Source organism: Bombina bombina, chromosome 4 (genome assembly GCF_027579735.1).
Source record: "Bombina bombina isolate aBomBom1 chromosome 4, aBomBom1.pri, whole genome shotgun sequence".
NCBI classification, from domain to species: Eukaryota; Metazoa; Chordata; class Amphibia; order Anura; family Bombinatoridae; genus Bombina; species Bombina bombina.
This window is the reverse complement of record NC_069502.1, coordinates 1090507796-1090528537: the sequence shown is the minus strand read 5'-3', so window position 1 is coordinate 1090528537 and position 20742 is coordinate 1090507796. Positions and strand designations below refer to the sequence as shown.

The following is a 20742-nucleotide window of genomic DNA, read 5'->3' as shown; positions in this document are numbered from 1 at the left end:
AAAAATATACCTTCAATTAAAAATACTTTGTTAAAAAATGTTAACTCATCTGAACCTTCAGTGACTCGTAATCCTTTTGCTAGTGGTGTGTACATATAGGTGTGTGTATATAGGTGTGTGTATATATGTGTATTTATGTGTTTAAATGTGTATACATATGTTGGGAAAACGGTGCCAATAGACTTGCTCAACAGAGGGTTGCCACAAACCTTCAATTTGTAAAAAGAGCAATATCTGCGAAGCACAATAAAGTGAAGCGCAATAAAAACATAATTTATGCTTACCTGATAAATTCCTTTCTTCTGTTGTGTGATCAGTCCACGGGTCATCATTACTTCTGGGATATAACTCCTCCCCAACAGGAAATGCAAGAGGATTCACCCAGCAGAGCTGCATATAGCTCCTCCCCTCTACGTCAGTCCCAGTCATTCGACCAAGAATCAACGAGAAAGGAGTAACCAAGGGTGAAGTGGTGACTGGAGTATAATTTAAAAGATATTTACCTGCCTTAAAACAGGGCGGGCCGTGGACTGATCACACAACAGAAGAAAGGAATTTATCAGGTAAGCATAAATTATGTTTTCTTCTGTTATGTGTGATCAGTCCACGGGTCATCATTACTTCTGGGATACCAATACCAAAGCAAAAGTACACGGATGACGGGAGGGAAAGGCAGGCTCATTATACAGAAGGAACCACTGCCTGAAGAACCTTTCTCCCAAAAATAGCCTCCGAAGAAGCAAAAGTGTCAAATTTGTAAAATTTGGAAAAAGTATGAAGTGAAGACCAAGTTGCAGCCTTGCAAATCTGTTCAACAGAGGCCTCATTCTTAAAGGCCCAAGTGGAAGCCACAGCTCTAGTGGAGTGAGCTGTAATTCTTTCAGGAGGCTGCTGTCCAGCAGTCTCATAGGCTAAACGTATTATGCTACGAAGCCAAAAAGAGAGAGAGGTAGCAGAAGCTTTTTGACCTCTCCTCTGTCCAGAGTAAACGACAAACAAGGAAGAAGTTTGGCGAAAATCTTTAGTTGCCTGCAAGTAGAACTTGAGGGCACGAACTACATCCAGATTGTGTAAAAGACGTTCCTTCTTTGAAGAAGGATTTGGACACAAGGATGGGACAACAATCTCTTGATTGATGTTCCTGTTAGTGACTACCTTAGGTAAGAACCCAGGTTTAGTACGCAGAACTACCTTGTCTGAGTGAAAAATCAGATAAGGGGAATCACAATGTAAGGCTGATAACTCAGAGACTCTTCGAGCCGAGGAAATAGCCATTAAAAACAGAACTTTCCAAGATAACAATTTTATATCAATGGAATGAAGGGGTTCAAACGGAACACCCTGTAAAACGTTAAGAACTAAGTTTAAACTCCATGGTGGAGCAACAGCTTTAAACACAGGCTTGATCCTAGCTAAAGCCTGACAAAAGGACTGGACGTCTGGATTTTCTGACAGACGTCTGTGTAACAAGATGGACAGAGCTGAAATCTGTCCCTTTAATGAACTAGCTGATAAACCCTTTTCTAAACCTTCTTGTAGAAAAGACAGTATCCTAGCGATCCTAACCTTACTCCAGGAGTAACCTTTGGATTCGCACCAGTATAGGTATTTCCGCCATATTTTATGGTAAATCCTTCTGGTAACAGGCTTCCTAGCCTGAATTAGGGTATCAATAACCGACTCAGAAAAACCACGTTTTGATAAAATCAAGCGTTCAATTTCCAAGCAGTCAGCTTCAGAGAAGTTAGATTTTGATGTTTGAATGGACCCTGTATCAGAAGGTCCTGTCTTAGAGGTAGAGACCAAGGCGGACAGGATGACATGTCCACTAGATCTGCATACCAAGTCCTGCGTGGCCATGCAGGTGCTATTAGAATTACTGATGCTCTCTCCTGTTTGATTTTGGCAATCAATCGAGGAAGCAGCGGGAAGGGTGGAAACACATAAGCCATCCTGAAGTTCCAAGGTGCTGTCAAAGCATCTATCAGAACTGCTCCCGGATCCCTGGATCTGGACCCGTAGCGAGGAAGTTTGGCGTTCTGGCGAGACGCCATGAGATCTATCTCTGGTTTGCCCCAACGTCGAAGTATTTGGGCAAAGACCTCCGGATGAAGTTCCCACTCCCCCGGATGAAAAGTCTGGCGACTCAAGAAATCCGCCTCCCAGTTCTCCACTCCCGGGATGTGGATTGCTGACAGGTGGCAAGAGTGAGACTCTGCCCAGCGAATTATCTTTGATACTTCCATCATTGCTAGGGAGCTTCTTGTCCCTCCCTGATGGTTGATGTAAGCTACAGTCGTGATGTTGTCCGACTGAAACCTGATGAACCCCCGAGTTGTTAACTGGGGCCAAGCCAGAAGGGCATTGAGAACTGCTCTCAATTCCAGAATGTTTATTGGAAGGAGACTCTCCTCCTGATTCCATAGTCCCTGAGCCTTCAGAGAATTCCAGACAGCGCCCCAACCTAGTAGGCTGGCGTCTGTTGTTACAATTGTCCAGTCTGGCCTGCTGAATGGCATCCCCCTGGACAGGTGTGGCCGATAAAGCCACCATAGAAGAGAATTTTTGGTCTCTTGATTCAGATTCAGAGTAGGGGACAAATCTGAGTAATCCCCATTCCACTGACTTAGCATGCATAATTGCAGCGGTCTGAGGTGTAGGCGTGCAAAAGGTACTATGTCCATTGCCGCTACCATTAAGCCGATCACCTCCATGCATTGAGCTACTGACGGGTGTTGAATGGAATGAAGGACGCGGCATGCATTTTGAAGCTTTGTTAACCTGTCTTCTGTCAGGTAAACCTTCATTTCTACAGAATCTATAAGAGTCCCCAAGAATGGAACTCTTGTGAGAGGAAAGAGAGAACTCTTCTTTTCGTTCACTTTCCATCCATGCGACCTTAGAAATGCCAGAACTAACTCTGTATGAGACTTGGCAGTTTGAAAGCTTGAAGCTTGAATTAGAATGTCGTCTAGGTACGGAGCTACCGAAATCCCTCGCGGTCTTAGTACCGCTAGAAGGGCACCCAGAACCTTTGTGAAGATTCTTGGAGCCGTAGCCAATCCGAATGGAAGAGCTACAAACTGGTAGTGCCTGTCTAAGAAGGCAAACCTTAGATACCGGTGATGATCTTTGTGGATCGGTATGTGAAGGTAAGCATCCTTTAAATCCACTGTGGTCATGTACTGACCCTCTTGGATCATGGGTAAGATTGTCCGAATAGTTTCCATTTTGAACGATGGAACTCTTAGGAATTTGTTTAGAGTCTTTAAATCTAAGATTGGCCTGAAAGTTCCCTCTTTTTTGGGAACCACAAACAGGTTTGAGTAGAACCCTTGTCCTTGTTCCGACCGCGGAACCGGATGGATCACTCCCATTAATAACAGATCTTGTACGCAGCGTAGAAACGCTTCTTTCTTTATCTGGTTTGTTGACAACCTTGACAGATGAAATCTCCCTCTTGGGGGAGATAATTTGAAGTCTAGAAGGTATCCCTGCGATATGATCTCTAGAGCCCAGGGATCCTGAACATCTCTTGCCCAGGCCTGGGCGAAGAGAGAGAGTCTGCCCCCCACTAGATCCGGTCCCGGATCGGGGGCTCTCGGTTCATGCTGTCTTTGGGGCAGCAGCAGGTTTCCTGGCCTGCTTGCTCTTGTTCCAGGACTGGTTAGGCTTCCAGCCTTGCCTGTAACGAGCAACAGCTCCTTCCTGTTTTGGTGCAGTGGAGGTTGATGCTGCTCCTGTTTTAAAGTTCCGAAAGGGACGAAAATTAGACTGTCTAGCCTTAGCTTTGGCTTTGTCTTGAGGTAGGGCGTGGCCCTTACCTCCTGTAATGTCAGCGATAATCTCTTTCAAACCGGGCCCAAATAAAGACTGCCCCTTGAAAGGTATATTAAGTAATTTGGACTTAGAAGTAACATCAGCTGACCAGGATTTTAGCCACAGCGCCCTACGTGCCTGTATGGCGAATCCTGAGTTCTTAGCCGTAAGTTTGGTTAAATGTACTACGGCCTCCGAAATGAAGGAATTAGCTAGTTTAAGGACTCTAAGCCTGTCCGTAATGTCGTCTAGCGTAGATGAACTAAGGTTCTCTTCAAGCGACTCAATCCAAAATGCTGCCGCAGCCGTAATCGGCGCGATACATGCAAGGGGTTGTAATATAAAACCTTGTTGAACAAACATTTTCTTAAGGTAACCCTCTAATTTTTTATCCATTGGATCTGAGAAAGCACAGCTATCCTCCACCGGGATAGTGGTACGCTTAGCTAAAGTAGAAACTGCTCCCTCCACCTTGGGGACCGTTTGCCATAAGTCCCGAGTGGTGGCGTCTATTGGAAACATCTTTCTAAATATTGGAGGGGGTGAGAACGGCACACCGGGTCTATCCCACTCCTTAGTAACAATTTCAGTTAGTCTCTTAGGTATAGGAAAAACGTCAGTACTCGCCGGTACCGCAAAGTATTTATCCAACCTACACAGTTTCTCTGGTATTGCAACGGTGTTACAATCGTTGAGAGCTGCTAAGACCTCCCCTAGTAATACACGGAGGTTCTCCAATTTAAATTTAAAATTTGAAATATCTGAGTCCAATCTGTTTGGATCAGAACCGTCACCCACAGAATGAAGCTCTCCGTCCTCATGCTCTGCGAGCTGTGACGCAGTATCAGACATGGCCCTAGCATTGTCAGCGCACTCTGTTCTCACCCCAGAGTGATCACGCTTGCCTCTTAGTTCTGGTAATTTAGACAAAACTTCAGTCATAACAGTAGCCATATCTTGTAATGTTATCTGTAATGGCCGCCCAGATGTACTAGGCGCCAAAATATCACGCACCTCCCGGGCGGGAGATGCAGGTACTGCCGCGTGAGGCGAGTTAGTCGGCATAACTCTCCCCTCGCTGTTTGGTGAAATTTGTTCACATTGTACAGATTGACTTTTATTTAAAGTAGCATCAATACAGTTAGTACATAAATTTCTATTGGGCTCCACCTTGGCATTGGAACAAATGACACAGATATCTTCCTCTGAGTCAGACATGTTTAACACACTAGCAAAAAACTTACAACTTGGTTATAATCTTTTTTAGCAAAAAACGTACTGTGCCTCAAAGAGGTACTAACGATTAAATGACAGTTGAAATAGTGAACTGAAAAACAGTTATAGCATCAAACTTTAAAACAACAAAACTTTTAGCAAAGGTTTGTTCCCATTAGTAAAATAACAATAATTAAATTTGACATAAAAAATACAAAGCAACGTTTTTATTCACAGTCACTATAAGAATTCTCACAGCTCTGCTGAGAGAATTTACCTCCCTTCAAAGAAGTTTGAAGACCCCTGAGATCTATCAGAGATGAACCGGATCATGCAGGAAAAATAAAAGTAACTGACTGGCATTTTTTGATGCGTAGCAAAGAGCGCCAAAACGGCCCCTCCCTCTCCCACACAGCAGTGAAGAGAAACGAAACTGTCACAAATAAAGCAAAAAACTGCCAAGTGGAAAATAATGCCCAAATATTTATTCACACAGTACCTCAGCAATGTAAACGATTCTACATTCCAGCAAAAACGTTTAACATGATAAATAGTTATTAAAAAGGATTAGTGACCTTTAACAGAGTAGTTCCGGTGAAATACCATCCCCAGAATACTGAAGTGTATACATACATGTCATTTTAACGGTATGGCAGGATTTTCTCATCAATTCCATTCAGAAAATAAAAACTGCTACATACCTCAATGCAGATTCCTCTGCCCGCTGTCCCCTGATCTGAAGCCTTTACCTCCCTCAGATGGCCGAGAACAGCAATATGATCTTAACTACTCCGGTTAAAATCATAGTAAAAAACTCTGACAGATTCTTCCTCAAACTCTGCCAGAGAAGTAATAACACGCTCCGGTGCTATTTTAAAATAACAAACTTTTGATTGAAGTCATAAAAACTAAGTATAATCACCATAGTCCTCTCACACATCCTATCTAGTCGTTGGGTGCAAGAGAATGACTGGGACTGACGTAGAGGGGAGGAGCTATATGCAGCTCTGCTGGGTGAATCCTCTTGCATTTCCTGTTGGGGAGGAGTTATATCCCAGAAGTAATGATGACCCGTGGACTGATCACACATAACAGAAGAAATGAGGCATGCCTGTATCTGGATTTGCAGATATTGGTGTGCTGTACTTTTACACTAATAAATCTGACATTCTGCATTCATTTAGTTTGCCCATACCTAATGTATATCGCTATATATAATACATATATATATATATATATATATATATATATCCTGTATTCAACAAGTAGGTAACAGGACAATGATGCACAAAGTAGTAAAATCACAAATATCAAAATGAAAAATAAGAAGGTCCCCAGAAACAAATGAGGGCCTAAGGCAAATACTACCATAACCAGCACAAGGTTATATTAATCAGAATTAAAGAACACAATAAATCAGAACAATGAGCAGACAACTAGCGTTCAGAAAGAGTAACTCCCTCTTGGGAATGAACACCAGTTCTAAGTAAATTTACCACCTGGGAGCAGCTTCTTTTAGCCCAATAATGCTTTTCCCAGATAAGAACTAACAAAGGTCAGTCTAGCACCAAAATACAAGGCAATACCGTTCTGAACCAGGAACATCCGCACTCTCAAAGGCAGTATGTCACTTACAAAGGTGGTCTACAACGGAGGTCTTCTTCTCAGGCTGTGTAGCTACAAAACAAAGCTAAGTGACATAGTGCCTGGGAAACCGCGGACTGCAGTTATAGAGGAACTGCTGTATACCACATGGTGATCTGTCGAGTGAGCTAATTTACCACTCTGAACTTACACGGATTGGTTTGGGCACTTGTGTGCGAGGATGTCTAATATATGAGGGAAGTGGTCTGGGCTGGGTTGTAACAGAAAGAAACCGCTTCTACTTGTTAAAGTGATCATTATGATCCTTGGCTAACACACAATATTTGGGTAGCTACCCCTATTTGGCAGTAAATGTATGATTTCTTTTTGATGATACTTTAGGGGAATTTCATGAACTGACAAAGTGCTCATGCACCAGGGTTTTTTTGTGAGCAATATGACCGGTCATAAGTTTGGTGCAATGTATTATTTTTTAAGATTGAATAAATATGCATATGGATTTCTGCTTGAGACCAGTTGCTAGTACTCTGTGCTCATTGGGTTCTATAATTGTGATTAATATAACTTTGTGCTGGTTTCTGGTAGTCTTCGCCTTAGGCCCACCATATGTTTCTGAGGACCTTTCTTTTCATTTTGAAGATTTTTTATTTTTTTTTACTAATCCAGGACTAGTAGAAAATGTAAGCAGTGTATACATATATTAATATCTATATACACAAAATAAATGAGCCAATACCTGAATTTCGTGAGTTATACATATTTTTGCTTCAAAATTCAATCATCCCAGTGTCATAATTCCCATATATTATAAATATTAAATGTAACAGAATATGGATTGCAACATCCACGTGTGAATATAATTAAACAAAATAAATAATAATCAGTGTTCTCTCCAGGAGCCATATAATGGGCACAACATCCATCCAATTTTACTGACTACCTGGCTAAAGTTAAAGCCAATATTAAAGGAGCAGTAAACACCTTTTAATTTGTATATAAAATGTTTAGTAATGCATAGTGCAATAAACTTTAAAAAATATTTTCATTTGCCCCAATTTTAGGTAATTTAGTTCAGAAAATTGAGCAACGTCTAATTCTCACAGCTTAAAATGAACCCTACTGAGTTCTCAAGGCTAGCCCTGCTACACATATGTATTTAATTGGATGTATCATATAACAGCTGCAAAATAATGTACTTTATGCTAACTTTATGACAATGACGAGCCTTGTTATCTGTTGACTAAAGCCCAGATTGGCTCCTCCAAATAAGGCAAATAGTGTGTGGAGTTTGGCTAATGAAAAATAATTGCAGTAAAAAGGATTTTAATTTGTTTTAAAAACATTCAAATTTGGCTGATATTCTATAGCAACGCAACATAAATGTCTTACAAGGTGGTCACTGTCCCTTTAAGATAAAATTAGCAAACATTCAATTTATTCAATGTTGGTTGCACTATTTATTATTAAATCAACTGAAATTAAATTATGCAATTAATTTGATATGGATGTCATAAGTAACATTTATAAAAATACAAAAAAAAAAGTTATAATAGACAAATTATTACACTGGCCCACTGACTACCTCATAATGCCACCTGGCTGGTACTGTAATTTATATAGACACATACAATTTAGATAAACCCTAGGTTACATCACTGCCTAATTAAATTTTTTTAGTAAAGTTTGCATTTATGGCACCAGTCAGAGGCAACTACCATATTTGGAAAGGATTTATTTAAATTAATTATTTAGGCAAACACTTTAACATGAAATAAATACTGTGTGGCTCTATCTATCTAATATATCTATATATCTACATATACATAGATACATACACACACAGCCCCCCCGTATATATACATATAAACAAATCACATACATTCCTTTTTAATTCTACACACAAAACTTAAGAAAAAGAGTTGGTATAAAACTGTATAATAAAGTGAAAATCTAAATTAAAATAAAATCTAAATTAAAATACAGTCTAAATTGACCTCAATCAGGAAACCCAATGTGTTTTTCCATTCGGCTCTCATAAAGAAGCAATCATTGTTTACTGCTGTAATCCCTCAAGTCCACAGTATTACACATAAGAGCGGATTTATGGGTAAGTTACAATCATAGAAATTGAAACGCTACCAGTTGGTCCTGAAGATGCTTGGCAGTAGCGACCATCCTTGTACAAGAGCTCTGTTATCTGTTAAGACAGAATAATCGTACATTACAGCCAAGAGAAGCATACAGGGACAAATGGTGTCTGAAATTGAATTCTGAAAAATAATAAAGCAACTCTCTACTGGCACATTATTCCATGTCACATCATAGTAATTTACTTCAGAAGAAAATAAACAGATTGAAGAAAAAAAGTAAAATAAAAGTAAAACAATATTCCGGAGATTGGTTTAACTCTAGCATTTCCATTGTAGACAGATACAATTTCACACACGACTTACCTGAAGAGAGTTAAAAGGGACAGTAAACTATACATTTTCCTTCAAAGAATGTTAGTTGTTTTGTTTTTTTTTAAAAAAAAGAGAGATACAGTAAAAAAGTTTGCAGACAAGATTTTAACACCCCACTATGCTTACTGTGTCCAACCTGGTAAGGTTGTTTTTTTTTAATTTTATTTTGACAAGACATTAGGTACAGCAAATCAGAAGTCGTACTCTTGCCGCTAAGCAGAACATTTAATGCAAATAGTGAGATAGATCTAGAGGTGCTACTGCTCACACATGACCGATCACATAACTTAAATGGAGAAGCGAAAGCAAGATCTGCAATGAAGTCTAAGGGATAAGAGGTATGAACATCTGATTTGCTGAAGATAAATTAAAGGAAGGAAAAAAAAATTGAAAAAGGAAAATGGAAGTCAAAATTAAATATTTATGCCTCTGATAGAGCATGCCCAGGGGCGTATTATGGCCTAGGCCAACAAGGCCGGTGCCTAGGGCAGCAGATTTGGGATGGGCAGCACATCTGTCCTATCATCTCTCTAAAAGCAGCATACAGTACAGTGAGCTATAAAGTGCAGGCTTTTACAGAGAAGACCAGGCACGTGCGATGATTAAGGTCGCTCTTTACAGGCAGTGCTCCTTTAAACCGTTGCTTCATTTAGAGCCGCAAGCATTTTTGCAGTGGAAGCTTTCTTGGTGAGAAACTTGACCGGGGATATGCTTCCAAGGTGAGGCTGGAGGAGAAGACATTGTGCCAATATATTGCCTCCCCTTATCTGTGGTGGGTCTGCCAGCGCAGTGCTTATTGCAGGTCTTAGCAGGTAACAGACTGGATGCGTCTGTGCACTTTTTAGATCAGCTTGTGATGTCTAATCATAAACTCTCAGCGCTAATGTATGTTAGCTACTAATAGCTTTCTCTGGATTCATGAACCCACGGAGTATATAGGAAACAGACACTTAAAAGTTTAATTACTTGAATAATGGTAACTACTGTATGTTATTGCATGTAATGGGCAGTGATTGTTTCAAAGTGTATTCTTTTTTCCCTCCCTCTCTCCCTTCTTTCGCTTTCTCCCTCACTCCCATCCTTCCCTCCCTCCCTTCTCTAAACTCCCTCCCTTGCTCCCTTCTTTCACTCCTTTCTTTCCCTCACCACTTTTCTCTTTTGTCTCTCCCTCCCATCCTGCTTTCCTTTCCCTCCTTTTTTCCACTCCCCTTCTTTTCTCTTCCTTCTCTCAGGGAGAAAATGGTATGAGATGCATGCAATTCAACCCACCTGTATGCATGTGTTTTGCTAGCCCATTTTCTTTTTAATTGTTATTAAAAAAAACCAACAAAACAAAAAACATACACAATGACCCTAAAAAATATTAAGTGGAAAAAAGGCCTAAAACCCATCGAGGGGGGAGCAGAATTTTGGGGGGTGAAACGCATAGAACGAACTGTACTAGGAGGATGAGAAAAAGTATACGGTCACAGACCTGATAAAACCTATTATTAAAGTTGAGCCGGATTGCCAGATCTAAGAGGAAAATTGGTGAGAAGGAGCCCTGACTCTGTGTACATAGTACCGAAGTGCAGAGGAAGCCTGGCTCGATGACGGCTGGAAAAGAAACAGTGAATAAATTACTTGCGCAAGTAACACAAGCTTATCGGAAGCCCCGTGACGTCAGACGCGCAGACAACAGCGTGGTCGACCCGGAGAAGTACGGCCAAACGGAGCCGCTATGAGGAGCGGGTAAGAACAAAATTACAAGTGGGAGCTCATACCCCTGAAAGTTGAAGAGAGAGGTAAGAGAACCTCAAGCTCCGTAGTGTATATTCACGGACTGTCAGGTGATAACCCCTGTAGCAAAGAGAGATTGGGATTTTACAATAAAAAGGCTTATTACCAACACAGATACCGGAATAAACAAGACACTATCTTATTATTTTTTGGTAATAACTGTATCCCCCTGAAAGTGACACTTTTCATACAAGGGTACTACTTGAGATAACTGTATATTGAATCACGGTAAAAAGGCTTATTACCAATTTAGAGACCGGAACAAGTAATACGCTATCTAATTTTTTGACAATAATTCTTTGGCAACAATTGTAACTCCCTGAATGAGACACCTCCAGACAAAGCCTAATCCTCGAGATAACGGTTCATTGAACAACGATTTCAAAAAGACTGTTGTAGATTTTTTGCCACTTAGTATTTTGGGATAAAGGTTTTTGAGCTTTTAGGATTTTAGAAAACATATGTTTTTATATTATATGGATATAGCATAAGAATGTTAGACTACTGTATGTGTGAATCTGTATGATATATATATTTAAAAACTCTGCAATATATTTTCATTATTTATTTTGGCCCCTTTTCCTGTAATTCCCATATGAAATTGTGAGCTTTTCAGTTCCTGTTAACAATGGAAGAGCAGAACAATGTTATATTGCACACACTCTAGTGACCTATTTATAACTGTCCCTTATTAGCTGCAGCAGAGAATGAACCTAAGTTATATTATGGCAGCTCCCATTGGTTTTATACACTAAAACTTAACACTTGTTTTGTCAATATATAAACAGCTAATAAAACTTTAAAAAATACATCATGTTATTCTCAGACTAATGTTAATTCTATCTAGCATTTGATTAATTAGTGTTAAATGTATCTTTAAAGCCTTAAATAAAAATACAAACAAGAAAAGAGTTTGTTTTTCCCCTGCACAGTAGTACCCATTTTCAAAAAAATATAATGCATTTTTAAATGCAACAAAATTGAGTAATGCGTAAAGGCAATATAGTAAAAGTGGCAAACAGCTACACCCTGGAACGTTCATCATATACAGAACTGTAAGATTAAAGAGCGGATCCAAATGCAGGCTTCTCATGTTATAACAAACAACTATAGCTTATTTAAATGCAAAACATTTTTAAATTTTAAGTTTGCTTAAAAACCCCCCAGAAATATTGTTGTAAAAAAGGATCTATGTAATGTGCCAAAGGAACACACAGTAAATCTCCATATAGGAGGAACAAAACAAAAAAAAACACACTTACCTTGGCCATGAGTTCCACATCATTTGACCTGGAGGTGGCAGCAAAGGATAACATTAGAAATACGAACAGATTTAGTTGCACAATTAACATTTCAAAGTATAAAAGTGACATATTTTGCTTCATGGCATCTTTATACTAAGTGACTACATATAGAACTGTAACAAGGGAACAAAGTGCTGTTATCCACAAAATTCTTTAACATCGTCTTCAAGCGATGCCTTATAAGTGCCTTATTTATTTAGAACTAGGCTTTGTTTCAATGGATCCCAAATATTTCATTCTGAAGTAGAATTTGTCAGTAATTTTACACTGTATTGTCAATCTACTAGGGCATAGGTTTGGGGCCAAATAAATAATAAAAAAAATACTCCAATATTCCAGATAAAGAAAGTTTATCAAACCTTTTTACTCAACATTTATCATTTGCAGTAAGATGATTTTGGGTCAGCTTAAAAATGTGTTTGTTTAAAGGGACACTGAACCCAAATTTTTTCTTTTCATGATTCAGATAGAGCATGAAATTTTAAGCAACTTTCTTAATTTACTCCTATTATAAATTTTCTTCATTCTCTTGGTATCTTTATTTGAAATGCAAGAATGTAAGTTTAGATGCCGGCCCATTTTTGGTTTGTTCTTGCTGATTGGACAGCACTTTTTTATTGGTGGATGAATTTATCCACCAGAGTTTTGAACCCAAAAAAAGCTTAAATGCATTCTCTCTCAAATAAAGATAGCAAGAGAACGAAGAAAAATTGATAATAGGAGAAAATTAGAAAGTTGCTAAAATTGCATGCTCTATCTGAATCACAAAAGAAAAAATTTGGGTTCAGTGTCCCTTTAAGTGAAGCTGATGCCCACACTTTGTTTCATCAAGTAACAGTTCTATTTTCATACTTTCATTTACATTAAAGGGACAGCAAAGTCAACATTTAAACTTTAATGATTCAGATAGAGCATTCAGTTTAAAAAAACTTTCCGATTTACTTATATTATCAAACTTGCTTTGGTATCTTGTCATTCTTTTCTAAAGAGCATACCTAGGTAGGCACAGGTACAGCAATGCACTACTAGAAGCTATCTGCTGATTGGTGGCTGCATATATATGCCTCTGTGGATTGGCTCAACAGATGTACTCAGTGAGCTTATAGCAGTGCATTGTTGCCCCTGAAGCTGCCTACATATAGCACAATAGAATTAAATTGGAAAGATGTTTTAAAATGCAAGGTCTATCTGAATCATGGAAGTGTAATTTTGATTGCAGTTACTCTGATGGTATCTAGAAGTTTCGGTTGTGCATCTTTAGCTCTTATTTTATTTACATAATCATTGTCACGTTTTAAAAACTGCATACTTGAAGCATTTTAGAAATGTATTGTGTATGTTCTTTAGCTTTTTTATCCTTTATTTCTCTTGCAAGAGTAATTCAACTCGTTTCCTTATGTGAGCAATAACAAGCGTTTTATTCACACATTTTAACTGTGCCCAAAAAGGAGGACCTAGTTTAAAAGAAATAATAATTATTAATATTATTACTGAGGATTTCACAGTTACTCTAAAGCTTTAGGGGGGCTTTATTAAAATCTCATCTTTTGACAATTACAACTAAATTCACAATAGTGAATAAACATGAAAAAAGTCATCTAAACAAAACAAATATTTGACAGTTAACTTGATAGAATTTAAAAAGCATATTCATATGAATTGCTGTCTGTATAGTATTAGCAGATTTGAGCATTTGTACCTATAGTGATACTGATACTGCTTTATTGGTTTAATATTTAAAAAGTTCTATTGTCATATTTCTTCAGAAAAGTAACATCAAAAACATCCTCATATTTTATAGGAGACCAAAAAGCAAATCTTGCAACCTGCAAATCAAATAGCTAGTTTAAAGCAGGTTGCAGCATTTTGAAAACCAATTTAACAGATTTTGCTTTTTGTCTCGTCTAGGGAGCACTGGACAAAGTACAATTTTTACACCAAATGTGCTTTTAAATGCTGGTTTAACTGTATGAAACGCTACTCGGCACCTTATATGTAGATATCAATATACAGTTAAGATGTATCTGTGTGTGTTTACATTTTTAGACTAGTTATTTATGGTCATAGGTCTGTTTTTATACTAGTAGAAGGAAATTAATAGTAAGCGCAGGGTGGATCAGCTTGCAATGACATCCACAGAAAATTTTGCCAGCCGGGTGGGATTATAAGGTAACTGGGTGGGGGCAGTGTAATATTATATCATTTTCTGCTATCCAAAGCACAAATTAATTGCATAATTTAACAAAATGTATTTAATGAAAAATTGTGCAATAAACATTGAAAAATTGGCTATATGAAAAATATTGGCTAACATTTTACCAAGGTGGTCACTGGTTTGTAATCTACAGTCTGCAGTAGAAATTCCTCAATGATCCACATTGTGTATGTGTTAGACTGGTTTTTAATTTGACAAGGATAATAATCATATGCTCATTCTCAAAAAGTAAATTGTAGTAAGTGAGCCGTTTTCAAAAATGTTAAATATACTTCATTATACATTCTTAAGCAATGCTGAACTACTATGGTGAACAAATAATTGGCATTTTTATACTCAAACATTTCATTAATTAGTTTTTATGTCTCAGGTAAATTAAGATATAACATACAGCAGATACAACATATGGCATTGAAATTTGCTATCAAACTAAAAATGGGTTTCTGTCATGTGTGAAGATGCCATGTATTCTGACATCAAACATCACTCAATGACATTCCAATGCCTGACAGACATTTCACAGTATTCAAGCTATATATGACAATAGTATTTCAAGGTATTGTTTCTGAAAAGAGAGCTCATAGTAATTATCCATTTAGTCTATTAAAGCACTAAGAAAACATGTAAAGATAAAAATATCTACCGGAGCCTTAAAGGGGCACTGAAAAATGAATTTGCAAGGCAAAAATAAATTAGGTTAATTTAATCATGCCGTAGCTTGTAGTATTCGATAATTAGTCGGTTTATTGCAAAGTTTTTTTTTTTTTAATTATGCATTACTAAACATTTGACATACACATATTAAGGTGTTTACTGCCTTCTTATACCAAATTAATTTGCTTGAAAAATACATGTCAGGCTTATTATACAAAACAATTCTTTTAACAGCCATGACATATGTATTTTTCATGTGTCCCTTTTTTTTTTTTTTTTTTTTTTATTTAAAATTTTTATTGAAGTTTCACAAAGCAATAAGAATACAGAATACAACCTTTGCCCTTTCATAAAATTAACATTAGAGTACAACACCCAATATTGTGACATGCTTATTATCCATGTGGCTCATAGAGGAATAGCTGTTCTAGTTATAAAGTTGAATCGCAAGTTTTAGGGTTCACAGAGATAATCATGACAATAATAATACGAAAAGGTCAGCCTTAACAAGTATAAATCTATGTTGTGTCTAGAAAGGTGTCAGATATAAGCTTGGGCGAACTAGGATGAAACTTCATTTTATATTTTAATAATTGTAGTCTGGTCTCCACACCACTAACATAAATAGAATGGGAGTTTCTGCAGTGATGTGGGGAGTTAGCATTTAGAGTGACCTCAGGTAGGCCGTAGAGAACAGGAAAGAAGAGGGATTACAGTGGGCAAGAGCCACTCGAATTGTGGGGGGGGGGGGGGAGGAGGAAAAAGCGGGGGGGAGGCGGAGCCGACCTTGACAGGGCTGCAGTATGGGCCTATTATAGGACTATGAGTGCTAAAATAGAGAACTATATGAGGGATAAACCACATGTTTAGGAGCAACCTCAGGCTATGGGATCAAAATTTACATCTGAGACCTTTGAGTGTGCTACTTTACCTCATATCTTGGGCTTGTCCGACTCAGCATGGCAGACCTAAAAAGTAAAAGTATGCCTCTGGGGTAGTTATTAGTCATTGTCTCTGCTTGAGATCCTGTGCTTACCTGCTACGAATGTAAAGTAACATAGCCTCCCTGCTTATTGAGATTTTCATATATCGGGTAGCTTTCATGTAACCGTTACAAATATATTAATTTTAAGACCTAAGCACATGAATGAGCCCATATCTCATGGTTAACCAAGCTTACTCATTATATGCCGCTATAGCCCAAGAGAAGTTCTTTATATTGTTTTGATAATGCAAGCTTTCAGAGAGGGTAACTATTGAAACAATGGTATAATTAGCTCATGGTCGGGCAATAATAGACCTCTGAGATAATGGTTGGCTAAATATAGACATAGTAATCATAACTAGGGTTCAAGTATAATTTCTAAGCTTATAAAAAGTTAATGACACAGTTTAGATATTGCAGGTCTGTTGGGTATCTAAAGAGCTTGAGAGGGGAGCATACTAGAGAGCCACTTTGTCTATCTTAGTGTGGGACAATAGCATAGGAAGGTAAGTTAGATGTAGCTCACTGGTAAAGAACCTATGGCCATCAGATTAGCAGCACTTTTTTAAGGCTTCATAGTGGTTGACTAGAAACAGCAGGCAGTCTCCATTAGGAATACAGATATAAAATATACAAGTGAGATTAGGTCACATTTAGAAAGTGTACAGCTGTGAACTAGTAGAATAAAAGCTATGAGACATGTAATATTAAGATGCTTTCTTAGCGGGGGGCCAAGTTTTTTTTTTTTTTTGGGGCATCACAGGCTTATGGTACAATAATGGGTAGTATAGAACATGTAGGTTAGATATACAATATAAAGTTACTAATAGTCCGATGAGGAGCCTCTTGTAAGCTTTAAAAGTGAGTATGGAGTATAGGGAGAGGGAGAAGCTTCAACAGACAAGAGCCGTTCAGATGTCTGAGGGGTAGTTAAGAGATAACTTAAATGGGAGCTATACGATATAAAAGAACGCAGGATTTATGGGCGTATAGATGGGAGTTCTCTAACAGGGGAATTATGTTGGACATATCAGTTGGTGCTATTAGGAGAAGTTATATATTCTAATATTAAAGAAAATTTAGGGCATAGTTGAGTATTCTATGCTTGGTGAAAATATTAGGTAGGGATAAGTATGTCCTATCTAGCTGCTGAATTAGGACAGGGAAAGTAGTAGTGTCTCTAGAGGCAAATAAAGCTCCCAATAGGGTAAAATACACCGGCTCTCAATAATAATTATATGATGCATATATCCAATCTAGATATTAACAGTGCAGGGCTTTTGAAATAAAAAAATATAAGGCTCTGTCATCTAACCAATTAACATTTAGAAACTACTTAACAAATATTGATACCCCAGATAGACCCACATCACAATAAGGTTGTACACTTCTAATAGGTATAACATGACCCTATAAACCATTATGGGAACCCAAAATATCAAGTACATTAATTGTATATAATAATGAGCTAGCTAAAACACATCATTATGGTCTAACCAATAGTAACACATATATAGGAGTGAGGGGACAGCTTTAATACTCAGGGCTCTACTAGGGACCACATGAGTACTCAATACACAAACAGTGGTGCGTAGATAGGACAAACCTAAAATTACAAGGAGGTCTCTATAGGAGGGGGGTATAAGGCAGACATTATCAAATGTGCTAGAGCGTTAGCCCGCTTTAACCTGTGGGATGCAAAAATATGCATGAAGTAAATGTCTCATTTCTACTTACAAGCTACAGGAGTGCTACAAGTTAGGAAAACAGGCAACTAATAAATGAGTTGATCATATGCATATTGAACAGCCTCAACATTAGAAGTCCACGAGGCACTGAGGATTAAATGAGAGTCAGAAAATTGTGAGTTCAGTGAAGGAGAGTCTCCGGAGTATTAAATTATTATTACTCCTTAACTGCAGAGAACTCTGCTGCCTTAACCGACACCGGTTGCTGGGGAGGAATACCAGTGGGGAGCGTCCAGACTTGTTGCAATCATGAGATTTGGGGTTACCTGCATACCATATCTCTCTGGGAGTGTTATTACCGCTGGCAGTTTGTCGATGGTCTCTCTCCCCCAACTCCGAACAGATCTCGGCCTGATGTTACCTGCGATGGTTGTTGCGATGTCATGAGTAGTGAGCTGCAGACTCCTAGAAGACCCGTCTTTAGCGAAGCTTTGCACCATACTTGAATGGGTTAAAGTTCCTACTCTAAAGTTGTCAGAACTCGTATCGCAAGTTGTGCCTCTAGATATTGAGATGAATTGAGTTGCCCCTGACAAGTAAGGCCCAATAGCTGGGATGTTCACTGAGGGCCGAGGTTTGGTGTTGTAGGGAGCTGCTGCCGCCATAGATTTCTCGGCTTGAATACGCTGTGTGTGAGGACAGGGTATTGCCACAGTTTCTGGTTTAGCCGGTGTAGGGAGACTAATACCAGGGCCCGGTGTGTGTCTCAAGTTGCTACCTCTCGTGGTCTCTGCCAGGTCAATAGAGGGAGTTAACACATTACCCGGAATCTCGGATGGGATTGTAGCGTGATCCTTGCCCCATTGTATGGGGTCTGTGCATGCGGCTGAGGATTCCAGCTGTGGCATGAAAGCCGATAGTAACGAAAAGAGGTCTTCTTTCAGGCTTCTGTAATGCTTCTCTAAGAGCTGCTGGGTTTGATGCTCCCATAAGTCTAGGGCTTCCATGTTAATATGATTTAAGTGCCGGTATTCTCTGGTGGCTCCACGAGGCTGAACCTAGAGAGCGGATGAAAATTTTTCCAGCAGTGCGCGCTCCGGAAGATTTATCTCATACTTTTAGGCGAAAATAGGGATAAGTTGTTTATCTAGTACGTTATAATAAAGGCTCAGACCCCCTAAATGTGATTTAAAGTATAAAACAATATCTAAGGGCCTAGAGCTCTGTAAAAACACGTCCGTCTGCCTCTGTGATTGGCTCCGCCACCCCCATGTGTCCCTTTTTAAAGCGGCAATATGGTCACCCTAGGTATAGGTGACTTTCAGGAAAAAAAACAACTGTCAAAGCATAACGACACTGGAGCAGCATTAAAGTGATAGTAAGGGTCAGATACAAATAGTTTATAAGCAAATTAATTTGGTTTAAAGGGGCAGTAAACGCCTTGAGATGTGTATGTAAAATGTTTAGTAATGCATAATTAAAAAAAAAAAAAACAACAACTTTGCAATATACTCCATTTATTTTGCACCTTTTCATTTAATGTAGCTCTGAAATGTAATGAAGCTTAAAGGGACATTAAACACTTTGAGATGGTAATATAAAATGATAAACTGTATATAATAAAACAACTCTGCAATATACTTTCATTATTTATTTTGTCCTCTTTGCCTGTAATTCCATTCTGAAATTGTGAGCTTTTCAGTTCCTGTTAGAAATGGAAGTGCAGAACACTGTTAAATCCCGCACAACCATTGGCTGCACACTCTAGTGACCTATTTATAACTGACCCTAATTGGCCACAGCAGAGAAGGTAACACAAGTTATAACATAGCAGCTCCCAGTGTTTTATAGACACTAAAACTTATCTCTTATATTATCACTTTTTAAACAACTAATGACACTTTAAAAAATACATCTACATGTTAGTCATGGACTAACCTTTTCTTTGAATGCATCATTCTATCTAGCATGTATTTAGTGTTTAATGTCCCTTTAAGAATTTAAATTCCACCCTGCTTGCTTCTCAAGGTCAACTCTGCTACATGTGTGTCCCTAATTGGCTTTATGAGATAACCGCTAAACAATGCACTCTATATTAACATTATAGCCAAGACTAGCCTTGCTGTCTGCAGACTTAAAGGGACACTGTACACACATTTTTTTCTATCATGATTCAGATAGAGCATGCAATTTTAAGCAACTTTCTAATTTACTCCTATTATCATTTTTTCTTCATTCTCTTGCTAACTTTATTTGAAAAGAAGGCATCTAAGCTTTTTTTTATTCAGAACTCTGGAAAGCACTTTTTTATTGGTGGATTAATTTATCCACCAATCAGCAAGGACAACCCAGGTTGTTCACCAAAAATGGGCCGGCATCTAAACTTACATTCTTGCATTTCAAATAAAGATACCAAGAGAATGAAGAAAATTTGATAATAGGAGTAAATTAGAAAATTGCTTAAAATTGCATGCTCTGTCTGAATCACGAAAGAAAAAAAATTGGGTTCAGTGTCCCTTTAAGCCTGGATTGGCTCCTCCAAAAAGCAATATGGTGGGTGGCGTTTAGCTATTGATAAGTAATTGCAGTAAAAGGGATCTTAATTTGTTTTAAAAGACTGGCTATTTTTTTTTTTAAATAGACTAGCACTAAAGTCAGATGTTAGACCAGTGTAGAAGCTGTTTTGTCAGTTAAATTGTGAGGGTCAGTTGTGCAGCCACAGTAGCCATTTATATAGTGCTTGAGAAATCGTGACACACAAAATTAAGAGTCAAGAAATCCTTGGCAAAAAGTCAGTTAAGAAAACATGGGTTTTCCTATCCTAGAAAGTACTGGAAATTTCAACTAAAAACAGCTAACAGTGTTTTCTTAGCTACAGGACAAAAACTAATACAGTCCTATGGTATCAGCCATAAAAAAAAAAAATTAAAAAAAAAAAAAAAAAGTGTCTCGATTTAAACTTGGCTCCTTTCTGAGCGCTATATGTCAGCAGTTTCTGTAGCAAAGGTTATACAAG

General features: G+C 38.2%; 1 protein-coding gene across 1 annotated transcript in view; it reads right to left on the bottom strand.

Annotated features, from left to right (window-relative positions):
- LRPPRC (leucine rich pentatricopeptide repeat containing) overlaps nt 1-20742 on the bottom strand; it is a gene marked incomplete in the record, with an annotated part of 877407 nt that overhangs the window by 625713 nt on the left and 230952 nt on the right. Inside the window, 2 exon segments of the mRNA XM_053712282.1 lie at nt 8779-8836; nt 12143-12170. Of these exon segments, the coding sequence (XP_053568257.1) occupies nt 8779-8836; nt 12143-12170 (86 nt within the window).